Source organism: Astatotilapia calliptera, chromosome 19 (genome assembly GCF_900246225.1).
Source record: "Astatotilapia calliptera chromosome 19, fAstCal1.2, whole genome shotgun sequence".
NCBI lineage: Eukaryota > Metazoa > Chordata > Actinopteri > Cichliformes > Cichlidae > Astatotilapia > Astatotilapia calliptera.
Window position 1 is genome coordinate 15,256,191 of NC_039320.1, and position 17,619 is coordinate 15,273,809.

The window sequence follows — 17,619 nt, forward strand, 5'->3', positions numbered from 1 at the left end:
ACCTCATCTCTTTGGTGGTCCATCAGGAAAAGCAGGATCTCGCATCTTCATAGTGTAACGAGATTTATAAAATATGCATTTCTTTTAGTTCTACTGTTTGGACATTAAAGAAAGTGCCTCTGAGTGGTTGTTAAAGTTACGTTATTTCACTCCATTATGTTGTTTGGGAATGTGGCTCTATAAATCCTTTAGTGTTGCCTGTTACACTATAATGTTTAGGTAATTAAGATTTATGTAATTAATGTTACTTTGACTTATGCTTGTTCCTTAACAGCTCCAGTTATATGTTAGCCTGTTTAATGTAGATGTGTTTGTTTGGCTGTGATTATGGAGTGTCAGCCATTACGGGCCTAACAGTTGGGGCTGTTTCTCCTCAGGAGATAATGCCAGGTCCTGTCAGCCTGGTTTATACTGTATCAGCTGATCACTGTCACATAGTCCTGGGTCAGGGAGTGACTGAAAATAACTCTAAATGTTTGTTTTTTAACTTCTTCAGGCTGTGTGATGGGTGGGGTTTATCACTTCAGGTCAGCTCAGATAATAGTCAGTAAGCCAGAGAGTAAAGGAAAGATTAAGAAGGCAGAAATTTTGTCTAGTGCTAAAGTAAAGAAGTAAGTAACATTAACTGCTTTTTTCGCAGTATTTAAATGTGAAGCACATTCACATTGTTTATAGTGAGACAAATGTGGAGGAATCAAAATCAGAGCCGCTGCAGAGTGTCCTTAAGACGCAGTTTGAGATGTTACTGTGAAAGAAAGCAGAGTATTCAGATTAGATTGGAAAGAGTTTAGCATGCTACAGACTACTTGATCTTCTTTCCAAAGGGTTTGACTCATCATTCTCTGTTAAGCTAGATATTTTTCAGGTGGTTGTTTTAATTTGCAGTAGTGCAGAAATGAGCTGAACCTCATTTCTTTATATTTTGTTTCCAAGGAGCCAGACACTTTTGGACATTGGCTGCTTTTTCAGCCAGTCCAGTCCATTTTCAGAGGAATGTATTTTGAGTTTGTTAAGCCACTTACAAACTGACCTGTGAATCATTCAAGCATAAAAAAGGCACAGATTTTATGGTGTGAACCAGTGTCAGCGTGACTATGATCCCAAACACACTGACAGTGCAGTAAAAGTATACCTTGGAACAGTTGAAGTGAAGGATTGACTTTTCCAGGGCCCAGAACTCAACTTCTTGACAGAATGTAAGAAAAGGTAGCCAGCATTCAAAGAAGAGTTTTGAAATGTCCTTCAAAAAGCCTGAAGAACTATTCCTGAACACTGTGTAAAAGGAAATGAGGCTTGTTAGAGTTGTTCAATGTCTGTTTTTATACACATTTATTGAAACAGTTTGCACGTTTCAGTAAACCTTTGCACCTATTTCTGATTTTCCTAGCAAATATATATATATATATATATATATATATATATATATATATATATATATATATATATATATATATATATATATATATATATATATATATATATATATATATAAAAATAAGGGTTGGGTCAAGATTTTGTTTTGCACAGCCCTCTTGAACATTTCTTTACCAAATATAGTTATGCGTTTCAGGGTTCTGTGAAACAGTAATTAATATTAATTTAAAAGGAAACAAAGTACAAAACTTATCAAAAGGATTTCATCAGTAACGAGTCAGCTGCTGGCTGAGGCTTCGTGGCGCAGAGACAAGAGAGTGGTATCAATCATTTCAAGTCACTCTGACAAGTTAACTGATGATGTTTCCTTTGAGTCCCAGTGTTTGCAGGCCTGTTCTGGTGCATCCAGTAGATGCTTGATCAGATCGGTATGCGGGGAGTTTTTAAAGTTAGTGAATGTCTGGACTAATGGTTTCCGAGCAGGACTTTACACTGCATCGGGACCATTACCTGTCAGCTATTTAAATGTTTGGCCTGATCGGTGCTGTTACATACCTTATGTTAACTTTCCAGGAATATATTTCACAAACTACTTAACAGGTTACTGTGAAGACACCGCTGTGATGCAGATAAAGCTCTAAGAGAGAAAGAACACATCACAACATTGCTCTCTGTGATGTGCTTTTAGTTTATCTTAGAATTTCAAGAGTACTACTTGAAACATACAGAACAATAACTCACACTTGATAAATTTATATGCTGTCACATTGAAAGCTAAACAATGGGTAAAATGTTCCAGTGACTGCTTGAGTAATGCTTTCCTACCCTTTTAAAGTACTTTATTAAAAAAAATCTTCCATTTATTAAAAGTACTCTCAACTATAAATTGGGAAACTTTTCATGATCTCCTTGAGTGTCTGTTTCACCTTTACCAGAGGCGAGTGTTTGGGTGGGACGGTATGAGTAAGAACTGTGGGAGACATGGTAGAAGTGTTTATTTCCACCTACCAGACAATGCTGTCCCAATGCTTTATTATGACAGTGGAGGTAGAGTAAGTTTGTGAGTCAGTGAAGGGGAGGACAGGTCAGTCTGTGGGCAGAGGCCGGACTCTTTGGCTCATAACCTGGAGAAGAAGTCGGATAGAGCTAAATCACTTTTTTAAAATGGTTTGTTTTGGATGGTGATGTACCAGTTTAACAGTTCACCACACAGACAAACTGCTTTCCATCCACAGTCGTTTGGCTCAGGCTAGTTGACTATTTTTAATCATTTCTCCTGTGGAAGAAACAAGTAACTGCTCTCTCCTCTGCTAATGCTTAAAAAGAAAGTTGACATGGTCGCTCTCTACCTGGATAATGAATAATAGTCATATGTCTGGTTAGCCTGGAAATAAAACGTGATATAATGCAGATACATGCTTTTTTCCAATTACTGAATAATTGCTGTCCTTGACCAAAGCCAAGAGGAAGACACGCAAGTTAAAACTTGGAATGATGTGCCACGTTTTTCTCCCTGTCTGCACGCTCTCCTAAAGAGGTACGTCATGATTTAGTTTCACTCTGCACTATCTGACAAGAGCTTCTCTGTGACGGTTCAGTGCCAAGCCTGGAATCAGGTTAAACTCTCTGCCTTGTTTTAGGGGTATTTTTACAGCATGGCAATCTGTATTTGTGTCTTGCCGAAGTAGTAATCCCTTTGTTTAAATTTTACTTTACCTTGTTGTATTAAGTTTCTTCTATATGGGAAGAATCAACATTAAACTTAACATTTCTGCCTTTGTTCAGACGTTCAATACAAGACAATGTTTTTGAGGGGTTAAATCTGTTACCTTCCAGTTTCAGGACATTTACTTTGGCTTCTGATTTATCTAGCTAATAATGTTGAGTATCTTTTTATATTTCAAGAAAAATCCAATTATCTTTGCAGATAATGAAGTATCTAAATGTAGGATTATTTCCATGATAGTAAGTCTAAAAAATGTCCAAACAATCTAATTAATGTCACATTTAGTAATAAAAGGTGATTTTTTTGTGCACCGTTACATATTTTGCAGTGAAGTAAAATGATTGTAAAAGGAAAAAAAAGCCAGAAAAACTCAATAGTCGTCACTATTATAAATAAAAAAAAGAGCCATGTAGTCTTGAAACTAGTTCATTTGCATTGGATACTGGTGATATTAAATCACCACTTGGCAGATAATTTGCTTTTTGAATTTGGGACTCAGTTTTGGATTCAAATGTTGAGATTTAAAAAATTAATGTTTTTGACTGTCACAGCTGTCAGCGCTGGCAACGATCGTTTGGTATTTGTAAAGTAAAAAAACCACAGAGACTGCAAATGGATGATTTTCTGACCTGCGTCTCATTTTACTCACCGCGTTTTGGCTTTGTGCTGCAGGTTATAACAAGTTAAAATCCCGTTTTCTCTCCAGGTCACTAAAAAGAATGAAATATCAGCCAGAATATGACAAAGAATATAAAATTCAAGTAGCAAGAGTATTTTGCCACTGTGGCTGAAGTGATGCTTCAGGTTTTACCAGCATGTGTCAAGGGATGCCTATTTTTTGGTTTGAGCCCCGGCTTGGACAGTCTCGGTCGTTGTGTCCGTGGGCAAGACACTTCACCCGTTGCCTACTGGTGGTGGTCAGAGGGCACGGTGGCGCCAGTGCCCGGCAGCCTCGCCTCTGTCAGTGCGCCCCAGGGTGGCTGTGGCTACAATGTAGCTTGCCATCACCAGTGTGTGAATGTGTGTGTGAATGGGTGGATGACTGGTTGTGTAAAACGCTTTGGGGTCCTTTGGGACTAGTAAAGCGCTATATAAATACAGGTCATCTAGAATAGATTAAGGTTAAGGTATACATAAGTCAAAATTCCTAGGAAGCTGTTGTCAATAGAAAATATTTCAAGTCTGATTGTACTGGCAGTTTCTTGTTTTTTTAAAGGCAGAATAAACAGAAAGTTACAGACTTCAGAGATGATGATTGTGTTGGGTTCTCACTCCTTGATAACAAGAGTAACACTAATTCAAAGCCACAGAGGAGTTTAGAGTATGTTTGATGAAAACGTCTGGTGTGTATATGAGATCCAGTTGTCTACCAGCTCATTCATGACATCAGAAATTTGGCCTAGTTACAATGTACCCTTTGCTCATGTCTTTCTGATTAGACGTTCAGAGAAAATCTGTCTCCAAGCAACATTTTTTAATGTTTTTCAAAATAATAAAAAAAAAAAAAACCGTTTTGAAGTTGGAGGCTGGGGCCAGGAGGGGGGGGGGGGGAGGTTACAATGAGAGAAGCATGAAAGCTCAATGTAGATCACTTCGCAAATGGCCTCAGATTGTCTGATATGAGTTGGCAAGTGAAGGTTGGAAAACTGTGTCCTTTTTTTGGTAAAGTACCTGCTCTTGATGCTCTGTTGGATTCAACTAGATCTCTTCTAGTCACTTTTGAGACCTTGGGTATGAAACACATTTGATAAAAGTTTTAATCTGCAGGATATTTTTATTTTCTTTATTTTTTTTTTTTTTTACCTTTTATAAAACACATGTTTAGAATAAAAAAAAGCATAATCATCACTAGCGAGATGACACAGTTGCTTCTTGTGTTTTCATGTTGGAATACTGAAAATAATTTCAACAAGAGTTGGCTCAGGTACACAACTGGGACACTTCTCATAGCAGAGGACTGTTGCTGCTCAGTACACACCTACTCTCTCCACTCACTAACACAAAACTCCATCTTTCTGGCAAAGTTTGTACTCCCTGAAATCCTTTAGAGCTTAAATATATCTGAGGCAGCTGTAATGCCAAGGACCATTACTGCTGTCAGAAAGAAGGCCGTGTTCCAACAGTACAGTATAATTGACTCACTAATAGATCATGAGTGATCTTGGGAGAGGGGAAGAAAGATTCCTATTGGAGAGTGTGGTTTGGCTACTTTGAAACTTAATCAAGGTTGAACCTGTCTTCAGCCAAAGATCAATTACATAAATTAGCCTCTAGGTCAAGCTTCAGTGCAAAACAATCTTGTCATGTTGGCTTAAAAAAAAAAAAAAAAGAAGCAAGGCAGCAGCTGACAAGTGTTTGAGAAAACAGAAATGTTTTGAGCAAAATAGGCAAGTGACCCGTGAGTCCAATTTGTACGTTAGTTTGGCATAACCTCAGATTCAGCTGAATGCTGCCTTTGTTCAGACATAGGGGAGCTAGAAAGAGAAGACGCCAAAAAGTAAGAACAAACCAATTTTTCAAGGGATGACAAAAAAGTTCCAAAGTCCCTAATCTCAAAATGTGTCTGTCCCATTATATAAAATCTGAAGTGAGTTAAATGTGTATTGCACCAGTGTTATGTTAACATGTTGCTGTATTTGTTGTTGCAGTGGCTGATTGGAGACAGAGACAGGGACTGTGGGATCACCTGCTCACGGACGGGGAAGCCGGTGTGTGGTTCAGACGGGCGGAGCTATGACAGCAACTGTGAATTGCAGAAGGCGCGCTGCAAAGATAAGACACTCACATTAGCACACAGAGGCCGGTGTCGAGGTGAGAGCTAAACTCTGGTCAACTCTGTGCAGATACACGGAGCTATTTTCAGGGTGCATTCAAGAAAATTGAGATGTAGGATTTATCTGTTTTTTTTATAAATGTAAAAAGTGATGATGTTTACATGAATGTTTTCCTGATGTCTGTGTTTACACAATCCATTTCTCACACATAACAGTCCACAGCTATCAGTAAAAGTCATACATGCATTTACATACATCAACGGGCACACAACAGGTACAATAATAAGTCAGACACAGCACTAATGAGAGGTGTTGGGATGAAGGTTGGTTGCAAAGCAGCTTGCAGGTGCATAGCAACTTTAGGTTGGATAAAAAAACTGACTCTGTACTAAGATTAGCTGACCTGTGGGATTGCAGTTGAGGTTAACTTGGCCTACCTATACTGATGCTTTGCTCATTTTCTGAATCTGTATCTAGGGCTGGAGAGGAAATGGATCAAAAAGAAAATCACCCTAAAAACACATGGTGTACTATAGCATTGCCATGGTAGATAGTTTGCATTGGTCTGAAATGTCAAAACAATACAGCTGGATTTGTACTTTTAGATTTTTGATACTTTGAAATATTCTAATAGATTTTAATTTAGTTTAAGTTTATTTAAGTTTTCCTTGTCACACCTGTTGCTCATTAAGGTGTACAGAGATTTTGTATTGTACTCGACTCTAAATAGTACCTGAAAGAGTACAAAAAAGAGCATCAACAGCCAAAACCACACAGACTCTGTGACCTTTTTGTCATTCAGGTAAAAACTGGGTGTTGCCAGTGGCTCTAGCACCAACTGCTATATCTGAAGGGAGAGACGTGGAGCTCAAAGGTAAGAACTGTGACACCTTAAACACCGCACACAACCTAAAATGCAGTTTTAGAATTCATCATAACCTAATATGGCCACTGAAAAAGCAATAAAATAAAAATGAAAAAAGCAATAAAATTAATTTATTAGAATCTTAAATAGCATATTTAAGTAACTGCAGCCTGTGGCCACAACTCAAAGTCTGGGAAAAGTGGAACTAAATGGAGAAGATGTCTTTAATTTTCTGCCTCTGTGTAGCTATGTAAGTTTTTACAGACCAGGCTCACACACTTCCTCAGTTTCTGGATGCCAGCCACCCAGCAACGGCAGAGATTGATAGGTCTAAAGTCAAGATTGGAACCGGGCATCGTAGCCCCCTTTTTTCCAGACCCCCTTCTATCCATTAGAAAAACAGCAGTACGACTAAATCCATTTTTGGAGTGAATCTGACTCCCTTTGTGTGGTAATATGTGGCTTTGTTTCATAATACCAGTGTTGTGCCAAGGGAAGGAAAGCTGGGCAAAGCTCACGCAGTCTTTGCAGATGCAGCAGGCCTGTTCTGTTGTAATGAAAATGCTGCTTTATTTAGGCAGGCAGTTTGTGAACCAATCCTTGTTTACAACGACAAAGCCAGGCAAAGTCTCGTTGAAATGTGCGTGAGATTCAGATTAAACACAACAGATTAATTTGAATACGAGGCTTATAAATTGCTAACAAGTATAACAAACAACCGCAAACAACAACAAGCACAAAGCTGTGGCTGATTCAACCGGCAGACCTGCTTATTCATCATTTAGCTTTAAAATCAACACATTATGCATCATTCAAAGTCTCTCAAAGGGAGATTTGTCTGTGTCCATACACTGTGTTTCGGCTTTGTTACAGCTAACAAGCACGAGACGACAACCTGCAAACGACTGCTGGGCTCGACTTTCTTTTTACATTTACATAAATCAGACGTATTCAGGTTGGATTTTGGGGTTGCTTTTATGTCTCACTACAATATTCTATCTGCATTTTCTCTACAATACAAGTCTCATTTATAAATTCATGCATTGCTGTCCTCCTCAGTGACATCACCACCCTATTTTGGCCCTGTCAGTCTTTTATGCTTAAAGGAGACATCATGTCTGTCTCTACTCAGGTCCAGAGATGACTTTTTCAAACTTTTATTTATCCAGGAAAAATATTTGTTAAAAGTGGAGGACCGTGGTCGACTGGTCAGCTCCCTGGTGTGACTGTGTATACATGAACGGTTGAACATGAACTCATGTCCACAGGATTTTTGAGTGCAATAAAAACAGTAGTCGCTGACGGGAGTTTGAACCAGTGAACAGCTGGTGTGAAGCCCACTTCATTCTCTGACCTTTAAAGCCACCTCCATCTCTGTGCCTCGAGAGCAGGACAAGCTCATCGGTGCTGCACGAACAGTTTCCACTGACATTTCCAAATATCCATGTAGAGTACATGACGCACTCCTCAGCACTAACAATGAAGTATCCATAGCCTACATCTGGCACTAGCAGTGGTCAGTGTTGAGGAATGTGTTGTTTTAGTATTTTTGAAGACTGTTAAAAAGTCTCTGCCTCCTCTAGAGTTGAGCTACCTGCAGGTTTATTATGGTTGGAGCTTTTTTTTTCAGATTTGTGAAAAACCACACGCTGAAAGTTTGATTAAGTGTTTTAAGGGTCAGATTAAAAATCAAAACTGAGAAGAAAGTAATAAAATTATGTTTGTTTTCCCATCCTGTCAAAACATGCCCTTGAGCAAGGCACAGCAGTAAACTGTGTCTGTATTTACAGGTGTGAGCAGAGTGTTACTGGCACAGAACATGTGTCTTCACTACATAAAAACAGTGCTGGAGGTTTGTATGCAGTGTTTGAGAACAGAAGGTCCTTTCAATACGTTTCAGATGCAGGACAGTCCAAGTGTCGTGTTGAGAGGAACCAGGCTCTGGAGCAAGCCAGAAGACCTCAGTCTTCAGAGTCCATGTTCATCCCAGAATGCAATGAAGATGGAACATTTGCCCAGGTCCGTATCCAATCATCCGCGGCTTTTTCCTTCCCTTTTAAATCTTTCACGCTTCATCTTTCTCTTTCCATTAGTCTCATGTGTACCCCCCCTCTTCAGATCACCCCAAAATTGAGCTTTTTCTTCACTGACAGAAAAGTCCACCCCCTGTTCTTTATTTACACTCTCATGTGTTTTACCTCTTCCATGTGTCTTGCCTCTGCAGGTCCAGTGCCATACTCTGACCGGTTACTGCTGGTGTGTTACCAGTGATGGCAAGCCAGTGAGTGGCTCCTCTGTGCACAACAGGACCCCAGTGTGTTCAGGTACTAAATAGGGGGGAATCAAGTTGGTAACCTGTTGATGAGGAGCTTTTCCAAATCATCTTAAAACATCTGTTGTATTACCGCACATACGAGTGATGGTTAATTATTTGTGTTACCTGAACAGCTCTACTTCGGAGTATTTTTAACAGTCTGCATGACCAAAGCATCCGAGTTGGTTGGATGTTTCCTGACAATTCCTTGTTGGTATGAAAAACAGAAAAATAAGCTTTTAGACATGATAGTGGTGGCTATGTTTGCTGGATCTTGCAGGCAAGCGTGCTTGGAAGCCAAGTCACTGGGTTTTGGGGCCAGTCAATCATTTTAGGAAGTGAACTAGTTTTCATAATTCAAAAAACATCTGGCAATAATTCTTTTTCAAAGGCTTTATATAATTTTAGGATACTACTGGACACAGAGTTAAACTTATAAATGATGTTCAGGAAGCCTGCCAGTCCTGATGGAGGATAAAGAGTGAACACAGCATTTGGATGACAGTTACAAAAGGTCTGTCTGTAAATGTCGAGCCATTCTATGGGCACATGTGTATTAAATGTCATGTGGCTTACAGCAGGTGCAAGGTCAACGAGAAGGCTAATGGCCATACATGCAGGGGCCTCTCGGCACTCAAACTCTCCCCCCACCTCTAAGTGCTCTCAGCAGGCTGGAGGAGAGAGAGCAAACGGGGCTCTGCACACTCATCCTGGATGGGAACACTTTATGATAATCACCATCATTTTCTCTCAGAAGATAATACACAGCGATCTTTGCCAGAGCTGGATTGCAAAGCCACTAGAGCATATGGTGCAAATTTTGTGTGGAAAGTGCGGTGAAAGTGGTCGCATGCCCCTCTGAAACTGCTCAGCAGACAAAGCACCCCCAACCAAACCTCCCCTTTTCTTTTTCTCTTCAGTTCCTTGATCGATCTCTATCTGCCTAATCTGCTGTGCTTTCTCTTTTCTGTCTCTCTAACTTGTGCCACATTTTTCTGTTTGATGCTTTGAAGAAAACTTCACAAATTGATCATACTTCCATCCACCCGTTACAACAATAAAACCTCACCTTACTGGTGCAAAAAATGAATTTGCTCCAAAACAGAGCTGCACCAAATCATATTTGCTTGTTCGGTTCCTTAACTTACAGGATTTGGAGCTTTACTGTTCATATATGACATAAATCTGTTCTGGATGATTGGTTTGACAAAATAAGCAATGTGAAGATGTCAGTTTGGATGATATCTTTAACTACGACATTCTGACAATCCAAAAATACAAAATACACTGATTGGCCATTTTGTTAGATATACAGTATACTCACATGATAGCAATTCAGTGAATATAGGCGTGTAGTCATGGTCAAAATGACTGGCTGATGTTAAAAAGGAGCATCAGAATTAAGCAGAAAGGTGATTTTGTTTGTGCCAGATGGGCCAGTCTGAGGATTTCTGAAACTTCTGGCACAACCATCTCTTGGCTTTACAGGTAGTAGTCTGAAAAAGAACAAATATCCACTTAGTGGCAATTCTCTAGGCCTTGTTGATGCCAGAGGTCAGAAGAGAATGACCAGACCGCTTCAAGCTGATAAGAAAGCAGTAATTCAGATAACCTGCTGTTACAGCAAAGGTATGCAGAAGAACATCTCTGAATGTACAACACCTTTAACCTTGAAGCAAATGTGCCACAGCAGCAGAAGCCCACACTCGGTGCAATTCCTGTCAGCCTGGAAAGATAGGAAACAGACTGTAATTCATACAGAAGATTGGAAAAGTGTTGCTTGATTTCTGCTTCGACATTTAGATAATAGGGTCAGAATTTGGTCTAAACAACATAAAAGAGTACTTCTTCCCTATTTGTGTAAGTGCTGGGGATATTTTGTTGGCTCACTTTAGGCCCCTTGGTACTAACTGGTACTTGGTACCATAGTTTAAATGCCACACCCTCTCTTAATTATTTTTGCTGACCATATAAATCCCCTTATGGCCACAGTCTAACCATCTCCTGATGGCTGCTTCCAAAGCATTAATGTGCCATGTCACAGAGCTCAGATCATCTTGAACTGGTTTCTTGAACATGACAATGCACTCAAATGGCTTCACAGTCTGTAGATACCAGCGAGTTGCATTAATAAAGTTGACACTTGAGTCTAGATAACAGATTAATTAAAAGCAGTTACACTTAGCAAAGGTTGGAAAGTGCATTCTCGTGTAATCGTGTTTAAATACACTCTTTTTAAAATCCTGAAATGTAGTTTATTGCACAACACAATTTCTACCTGTCTCCTTTCTGTCCTGGATAAGATCCGATATCTTCATTGTTTCTTGCAAAGGTATGTATGACACTGGTGCCTGAATCTGGGCACAATAAACCCACTGGTGTCTCCGGATACTAAAGTTTAACAGTACATGCCCAGCTCATCTGCCCCTTACTATACCTTCCCAATCAAATAACCTTTGACATGCTCAGATGCACCTGTCTACTGTGACCCAAATCAATCATCTCGCATACATTTGCAGGAAACTTCCGTGAATTTATGGGAACTCATGCTGGGACAAGTGGATTGTCAGGTAGTAAATTTCCTTCTAGTTGCTTTAACTTAAAATAGAATCTCCCATTTTTCTCTTCTATTGTAATTGGTTGCACCATTTAATTTTGCCCTGCCCTCCGTGCATCCACGCATGACACCAAATACCTGCATGCACCAAACAAGAATGACATTTAGAACTTGGAATCTTTCATGTTTAATTTCCACAGATGAAGCAGATCATTCAGTTTTGCGTTGGTCTGTATTAAAATTATGCATAGTACTAACAATATGTACTCGTCCACCTAACCAAAAGAAGAGACACCAGTGGATTGGGTAATCAGTAGGAGTGCTGGTTTTTCTGATGTTTCCTGTGTCGACTGTTTTAAAAGAAATAAAAACATATTTACTTGCTGTAAGTTGGTAATTTTTTTATTTATTTTACCAGCTCAAAAAACAACAACAAAAAAAAAAAAAACAGTTTTGAAGACAAATCCTTTAAATTTAACTTTACTGGCTGTTACTGTCTAGTCTTTGGTTTACACTGTTTCTTCCTCTTCCCAGGGTCAGTAACTGATAAGCCACCAGGGCCACCAAACACAGATAGAAAAGGTGAGTTGTGATCTGCTGTTATGTGTGCATGTACCCTAAAAGTGTTTTGACCTGATTTTACTCCATGTGATCCATGCAAAGTCAACATTTGTGAAGAACACAAACTTACACGTACTGGCCTTCACTGTTAAAGGGAATCTAAAAACAACACCAAGAGATGTTTCCCCCCTTTTATAAGATGCAAATGATGCTGAATTTATTATAAAGATCTCAAATATATGCACCACTGTCTAATGCATCCCTCAAGTGACAGTTCATCTTTAACCATAGCAGTTTTAACAAATCTGTCCAAAATCTTGACTGGTTTTGCTCAAGTTATGCTTTTTTCCCCACCCTCCAGGAATGGTAAAATATGGAACATTATAGAATTAATTCAAGAAATTAAAGAAACACTGAGGAGACTTTCTACTGAGCCTCTAAAAATCGGTCTTTGCTTCAGAAATCTCACAGAAAACAGATCTTAAGGAATTTCTTTAAACTGAAAAAAAGTGGGCAGTCTCTCGAAGCTTCTCTGCCGATGCCGTTTCACACCACTTGACAATTGCAGTAAGTTACAGGTTATTTTGACATGCTTATCACACTCTAGCAGGGTTTACACATAGACTTCTCATGTATGGTAAATTAAGAGAGATATTTAATAAACAAAACAAAAACGCTGCTGCTCATTCTTTGTTTCACCTGGGTTTACACCAAGACCGACCCAGTGACTACTGCATTTTATTTACAGTTCAACCTGAATAGGTCAGTTTGACCTCAGGTTCTTTAACATTACTGACATGTCATCTGATTTAAGAACTTAACATTAGTGTTTATCTCCAATCAAAGTTTCTCTGTTGTTTGCTTTTGATTGAATTATTTCCCAAGGAATTTTCCAGATGCTACAATACCGCATGTGGGTGAGTATTCTAGGCAGTTCAATTCACAGCATTACATGAGATCCTTTAAAGTTTTGCAACTCTACCTAAAAGCTTAGCTACTTTAAATTTTACCAGTTTTCCCTACAAGGTCACCCTCTTTGGTGCCCCTGGGTTACTTTCAATGCAGCTGCAGTTTTTAGAAATCAGTTCTACTCTAACTGCAAGGGGTGTATAAACATGGACTTTAGACTTTTGTAGGGAGCAAACTATCAACTTCTACGTCACTGCAGAGTATAGTGGAGAATGAGAGCTGGGGCTCTGGCTCCTGAGACCAAACAGCAGTTTTTGACAGAAATTTCCATCCAAAGGCAGCAAATGACAGTCACGACCATGCTCATCATTCACAGGGTTTGAATTTGCCTTGATAGGATCTGACTGACAGCATGGAGGTCTACTATATTGCACAGAGGGAAAAGATTAGGTGTGCACTGTGCACATGGTCACAGTGAATTGAAATGCAGGAGTATTTTCACCTCGCCAATAAAAGCTTTGCTCACCTGCCACTTTGAAACAGTGTGCGATTGTGGGCTACATAGCAAACTCAAAAGTCTTCATGTGATAACAGAGGGCGACTTCCAGAAAGCATTCTTGAATCTTTAATAGGCAGAGTTGCAAAACTTTATAATCACATCTATAAATGTAAAAAAACGGACTTGAAATGTTTTTAGTTTTTGCTTAACAGTTAAATTGTTGTATTTTTGTTATACCCATATGAACTTTAGCATTGCCACAATTTAATGTGTTTAAGGGAGGAAAGTCAAATATTTAGTTAATAATTTACCAAGAAAACTGAAGACAGCAGTTTATTTGGCCCTCAGTGTGGGAGCAGAGACACAAATATTTTACCAGTGTTTAACTGTAATGAATAAGAATAAACGTTTATACTGTGATCTTCAATTTTATTACTTGTAGTTTTGGTTAGTAGTTAAAGTGAGCTGCATATTTGCATCTGCCAAAAACAAGGGAGTCACGACAACTTCTAAGTCTCCTTCTACACTGGCATATTTTACGAAAGGAAAAAAGAGGAAAATATTGCTTAATTAGATTCTTCTGTGGCTTATTAGTGTTTTTTATTTTAGTGTCCGAGACAGTTAATTATCTAGTACTTCATGTGTTTTGAAGACTTTGCCCCGAGGATGATGCTTGAGTGATGCGTATCCGCTTGGGAGAATAAATGACCTCGTATTATTTTTGTAAAAACTCGTGTGATTCCATTTTAAACTGGTTTTGTTATATATCCTTCTACTTAACCAAGGTGTGAAGGAGTAATTTTCCAGCGTGACGTGATTGTAAACTAACGATGAGACCATCACCGAATTCACTTTGGTAAATTCCCTGGACATCCATGAGTATATTATTTCCAAATTTTAATGCATTCAAGGAACTTGAGATCTCACCAAAAACAAACATTTTTGGGCAGACTAACCAGTTGACCTACTTCCTAGCGATACATTACAACATAATTTGACAATTAAGAATGACGACACAGACAGTTTCACCTCTTTGCATTAACTGTGGATGCAGCTTTCTGATGCTACATCTGCACTGCATTTGTCCTGAGGAGCGGTGTCCTCCTCGTGTGAGTGTCTGGGTGTGTGGTTTACACTGCGAGTGTGAGTGAGTGTGCTAAATGTGCAGCTGATCATGTTGGTGTGAGGATGATTTATTGATGCATGTGTGCAGGACCACATGTGGGTGTTTGTCTCTCTCTCTCTCCTTTCTATATTATTCAGTCTGTCTGTCTGTCTGTCTGTCTGTCTGTCTGTCTGTCTTGGCCGGGCCATGTGCAAATCCCAACCATTCAACAGTTCTGGAGAGTAGATTGTATTAACCTCAATAATAGTAGTCTCTTTCCGTTTCTTTCTCACCCTTAACCCAGATGATGGCTCCAAGCCCACACCCACCATGGAGACTCATGTCCCCCCTGAGGGTGATGGTAAGCCTCCTCAATAACTCCTACACAGTCGCTTAGATAATTAGTGTGCATATGGTATATTTATAATGACTCATAGGTTTAAAGGCAGCTGACAGCATTGCTCCTTTGTGTGCTTACATCCCATGTCTTAAGAATGCACCATTACATCAAATGGAAAAGGCCAGATGTTAAAATACCAAATGATACATTTGATATTTTTGGAAAAACTGGGATCTTGGATGCAATTTTAGCTTTGGTTTTGTGGGCAAAGCTTGGCTGTGCATGTTGCTTTTCAAATAAGTAGCTACTGGTGAGGTTAAATAAAGCACGGCTGTGTGTAAAATTTTCTCGAGATCACCTAAATGTGTGAAAGCTATTTGTCTAGAACTTGTCATTCTGTCGCTGCAGAGATAACTGCTCCAACACTATGGATAAAACAGCTGGTTTACAAGGAGAACAAAAAGAACAGCTCCTCTTCCAGGAAACCAGGTGAGTGAAAGAAAAATTTTCTGCTTATTCTACACATATTCTCTAAAATAAAGGCATTAGGGGTATGCATTAATTTGCAAGTTTGTGTGCGTGAAGCCCTTAAAATATAGCATTGTTGGATGCTGATAAACTCAGCTCTTCTCTGCCACACTTTTTACATACTCAGGCTAAATAATTAGCCATACTGACCTTTGGAAGATATGAAAGCTATCAGAGAAGTTGCTAGAACCCTAAACAAAGTATATATAAACGTGGCTCCGGTGTAACCAGTTTCAAAACCACCAGCTTGCCATGAAATGTAATCTGTTTTAACTTGAAGACAGACCTACACTGCCAGGGTTATGTTTTGTGGTTTCATTCCTTTGGTGTAATTTGTTTAGCTTTCTCTGTCTCCTTTTTAATTACGCCTTGACGTGTCCACTAAACTCTGGGAGGTTTGATGGCTGTACCAAGTCGAGGAGTGAATGAAGTGTGGCCTGTGTGAGCATATGTGTATTAGGAGTAGATGGATATATTGGTTAGCTGATATATATGGGTTGATGTAAATCTTCAAAAGTCTAAAAACAGTCTATTTTCTTCAATAATAAATCTTTCATTCAGACTGTATCTCCTAAAGATGGAAAAAATGGGGGGGGGGGAAAGTGCAAATCAGGCACTTACTGTGTTGGTGTTGAGCTATAATGTTTCCACGAGTGTTTAAAAAAGCATTTATGATTTAATCAGACTTTCAGGAAATCAAATACCCATGAAAACTGATGTGGAAGCTTGCAGACTTGTAAGCCCCGTAGTTTTTGCCGTTAAAATACTGAAAGGAAAAAAGAAAAAAATTCACCACATCTCACCAGTAGTTTGTCTGCCCGTCTTCTTGCACACCTCAGTATTTTGCATCTAAATATTGTTGAGGCATCTATGTAATCTCACAACTCTTCTTTCATCCTAAACCTTTTTGTCTGCCATTTACCACAAAATCTGATTTTACATGCTACGCTGCAAACAATGAGGCATACAAATACTTGATTGTACCTTGGGGTTTCCTGGGATTATGAATGATGGTGATGTGGCAGGGGAAACTGTGGTCAGCATTGAGGGGTGTATTTTATCTAAGAGGTATTTGCTGTGACAGCTCTTTGAAACTTCTGTGGAAACACCAGCTTCCCGTTTCAAATTAGCATCCGGTGTCCTCAAAGGACAAGCGACAAGGCCGAGTGAGGGGGAGATGTCATCACATTTGAGGCATGAGCGATGTGTGTGTGTGTGTGTCTACATCTGCATGTGATTGCAAACCGCGTGTGTGTTTGTGTGTGTTGTCAAAGGAGATTGTGTGCCTGTGCCTAATTTAAAGTTGGAAAGCAAATAACAGTTACTGGAGGAAGTGTACTTAAACCTCTTCTTCTTTTGGCTGCTCCCTTTAGGGGTCACCACAGCTGATCGTCTGATTCCATCTCATTCTATCCCAACCGTCCTCCTCTGCCACACCAGCCCTTTTCATATCCTCCTTCACTTCATCCATGAATCTCTTCTCTGTGGTCTTCCTGGTTTCCTCCTGCCTGGCAGTTCCATATTAAACATCCTTTGTCCAATATATCCACCATCCCTCCTGTTTGCACATATCCAAACAATCACAACCGTTCCTCGCTAAGTTTGTCTGTCTTCTCTAATCTTGTCCATCCCGTATATTTAGCGCTGCCCTCTCCAGCTCTGCCTGTCTTTTTGTCAGTGCCGCCATCTCCAAAAAATACATCATAACAGGTCTCACTACCATCTTGTAAACCTTCCCTTCTACACTTCATGCTATCCTATCACAAATCACCCCCTCCACTCTTCTCCACCCACCCCACCTGCACTCTCTTCTTCACCTCTCTTGTGCAGTGTCCGTTGCTTTGGATGGTTGACCCCGGGTATTTAAAATTGTCTCCTTCACTTTTTCACCCGTTTCCCTCTCAGTCACACACATGTATCCTGTCGTTCTTTCATTCCTCTTCTCTCCAGAGAATACCTCCACCTCTCCAGGCTCTCTTCCATCTGCTCCCTACTCTCACCACAGATCATAACATCATAGTCAAGGAAATTCCTGCCTGACCTCATCTGTCAGGCAGTGTCATCCCC

The 17,619-nt window shown here is 39.6% G+C and overlaps 3 protein-coding genes across 7 annotated transcripts in view; 2 read left to right on the forward strand and 1 right to left on the reverse strand.

The window, feature by feature from the left end:
* Window positions 1–5,805, forward strand: part of plekhd1 (pleckstrin homology domain containing, family D (with coiled-coil domains) member 1) — a 50,567-nt gene extending 44,762 nt beyond the window's left edge. The window contains exon 14 of the mRNA XM_026152117.1: window positions 5,749–5,805. The gene's annotated coding sequence lies outside the window, so the exon portion shown is untranslated. The remainder of the gene's footprint in view (window positions 1–5,748) is intronic.
* The window catches only part of ccdc177 (coiled-coil domain containing 177), an 81,291-nt gene that overhangs the window by 33,623 nt on the left and 30,049 nt on the right, over window positions 1–17,619 (reverse strand). Inside the window, exons 1-2 of one of the 4 annotated variants that reach the window (XM_026152110.1) lie at window positions 10,716–11,565; window positions 10,378–10,549 (exon numbers count right to left, since the gene is read on the reverse strand). The exons of 1 other annotated variant lie outside the window; for it this stretch is intronic. In XM_026152110.1, coding sequence (XP_026007895.1) covers window positions 10,378–10,413 — 36 coding nt within the window. In that variant the 5' untranslated portion in view covers window positions 10,414–10,549; window positions 10,716–11,565. Of the gene's footprint in view, window positions 1–8,937; window positions 8,999–10,377; window positions 11,566–17,619 lie in introns of those variants that run through there. 2 more of the 4 variants (XM_026152109.1, XM_026152111.1) reach the window with 2 other exon arrangements.
* smoc1 (SPARC related modular calcium binding 1) overlaps window positions 1–17,619 on the forward strand; it is a 56,191-nt gene that overhangs the window by 18,001 nt on the left and 20,571 nt on the right. The window contains exons 2-9 of one of the 2 annotated variants that reach the window (XM_026152119.1): window positions 5,749–5,911; window positions 6,677–6,748; window positions 8,640–8,758; window positions 8,964–9,063; window positions 11,573–11,623; window positions 12,145–12,192; window positions 14,989–15,045; window positions 15,433–15,513. In XM_026152119.1, coding sequence (XP_026007904.1) covers window positions 5,749–5,911; window positions 6,677–6,748; window positions 8,640–8,758; window positions 8,964–9,063; window positions 11,573–11,623; window positions 12,145–12,192; window positions 14,989–15,045; window positions 15,433–15,513 — 691 coding nt within the window. The remainder of the gene's footprint in view (window positions 1–5,748; window positions 5,912–6,676; window positions 6,749–8,639; window positions 8,759–8,963; window positions 9,064–11,572; window positions 11,624–12,144; window positions 12,193–14,988; window positions 15,046–15,432; window positions 15,514–17,619) is intronic. The other variant, XM_026152120.1, reaches the window with a different exon arrangement.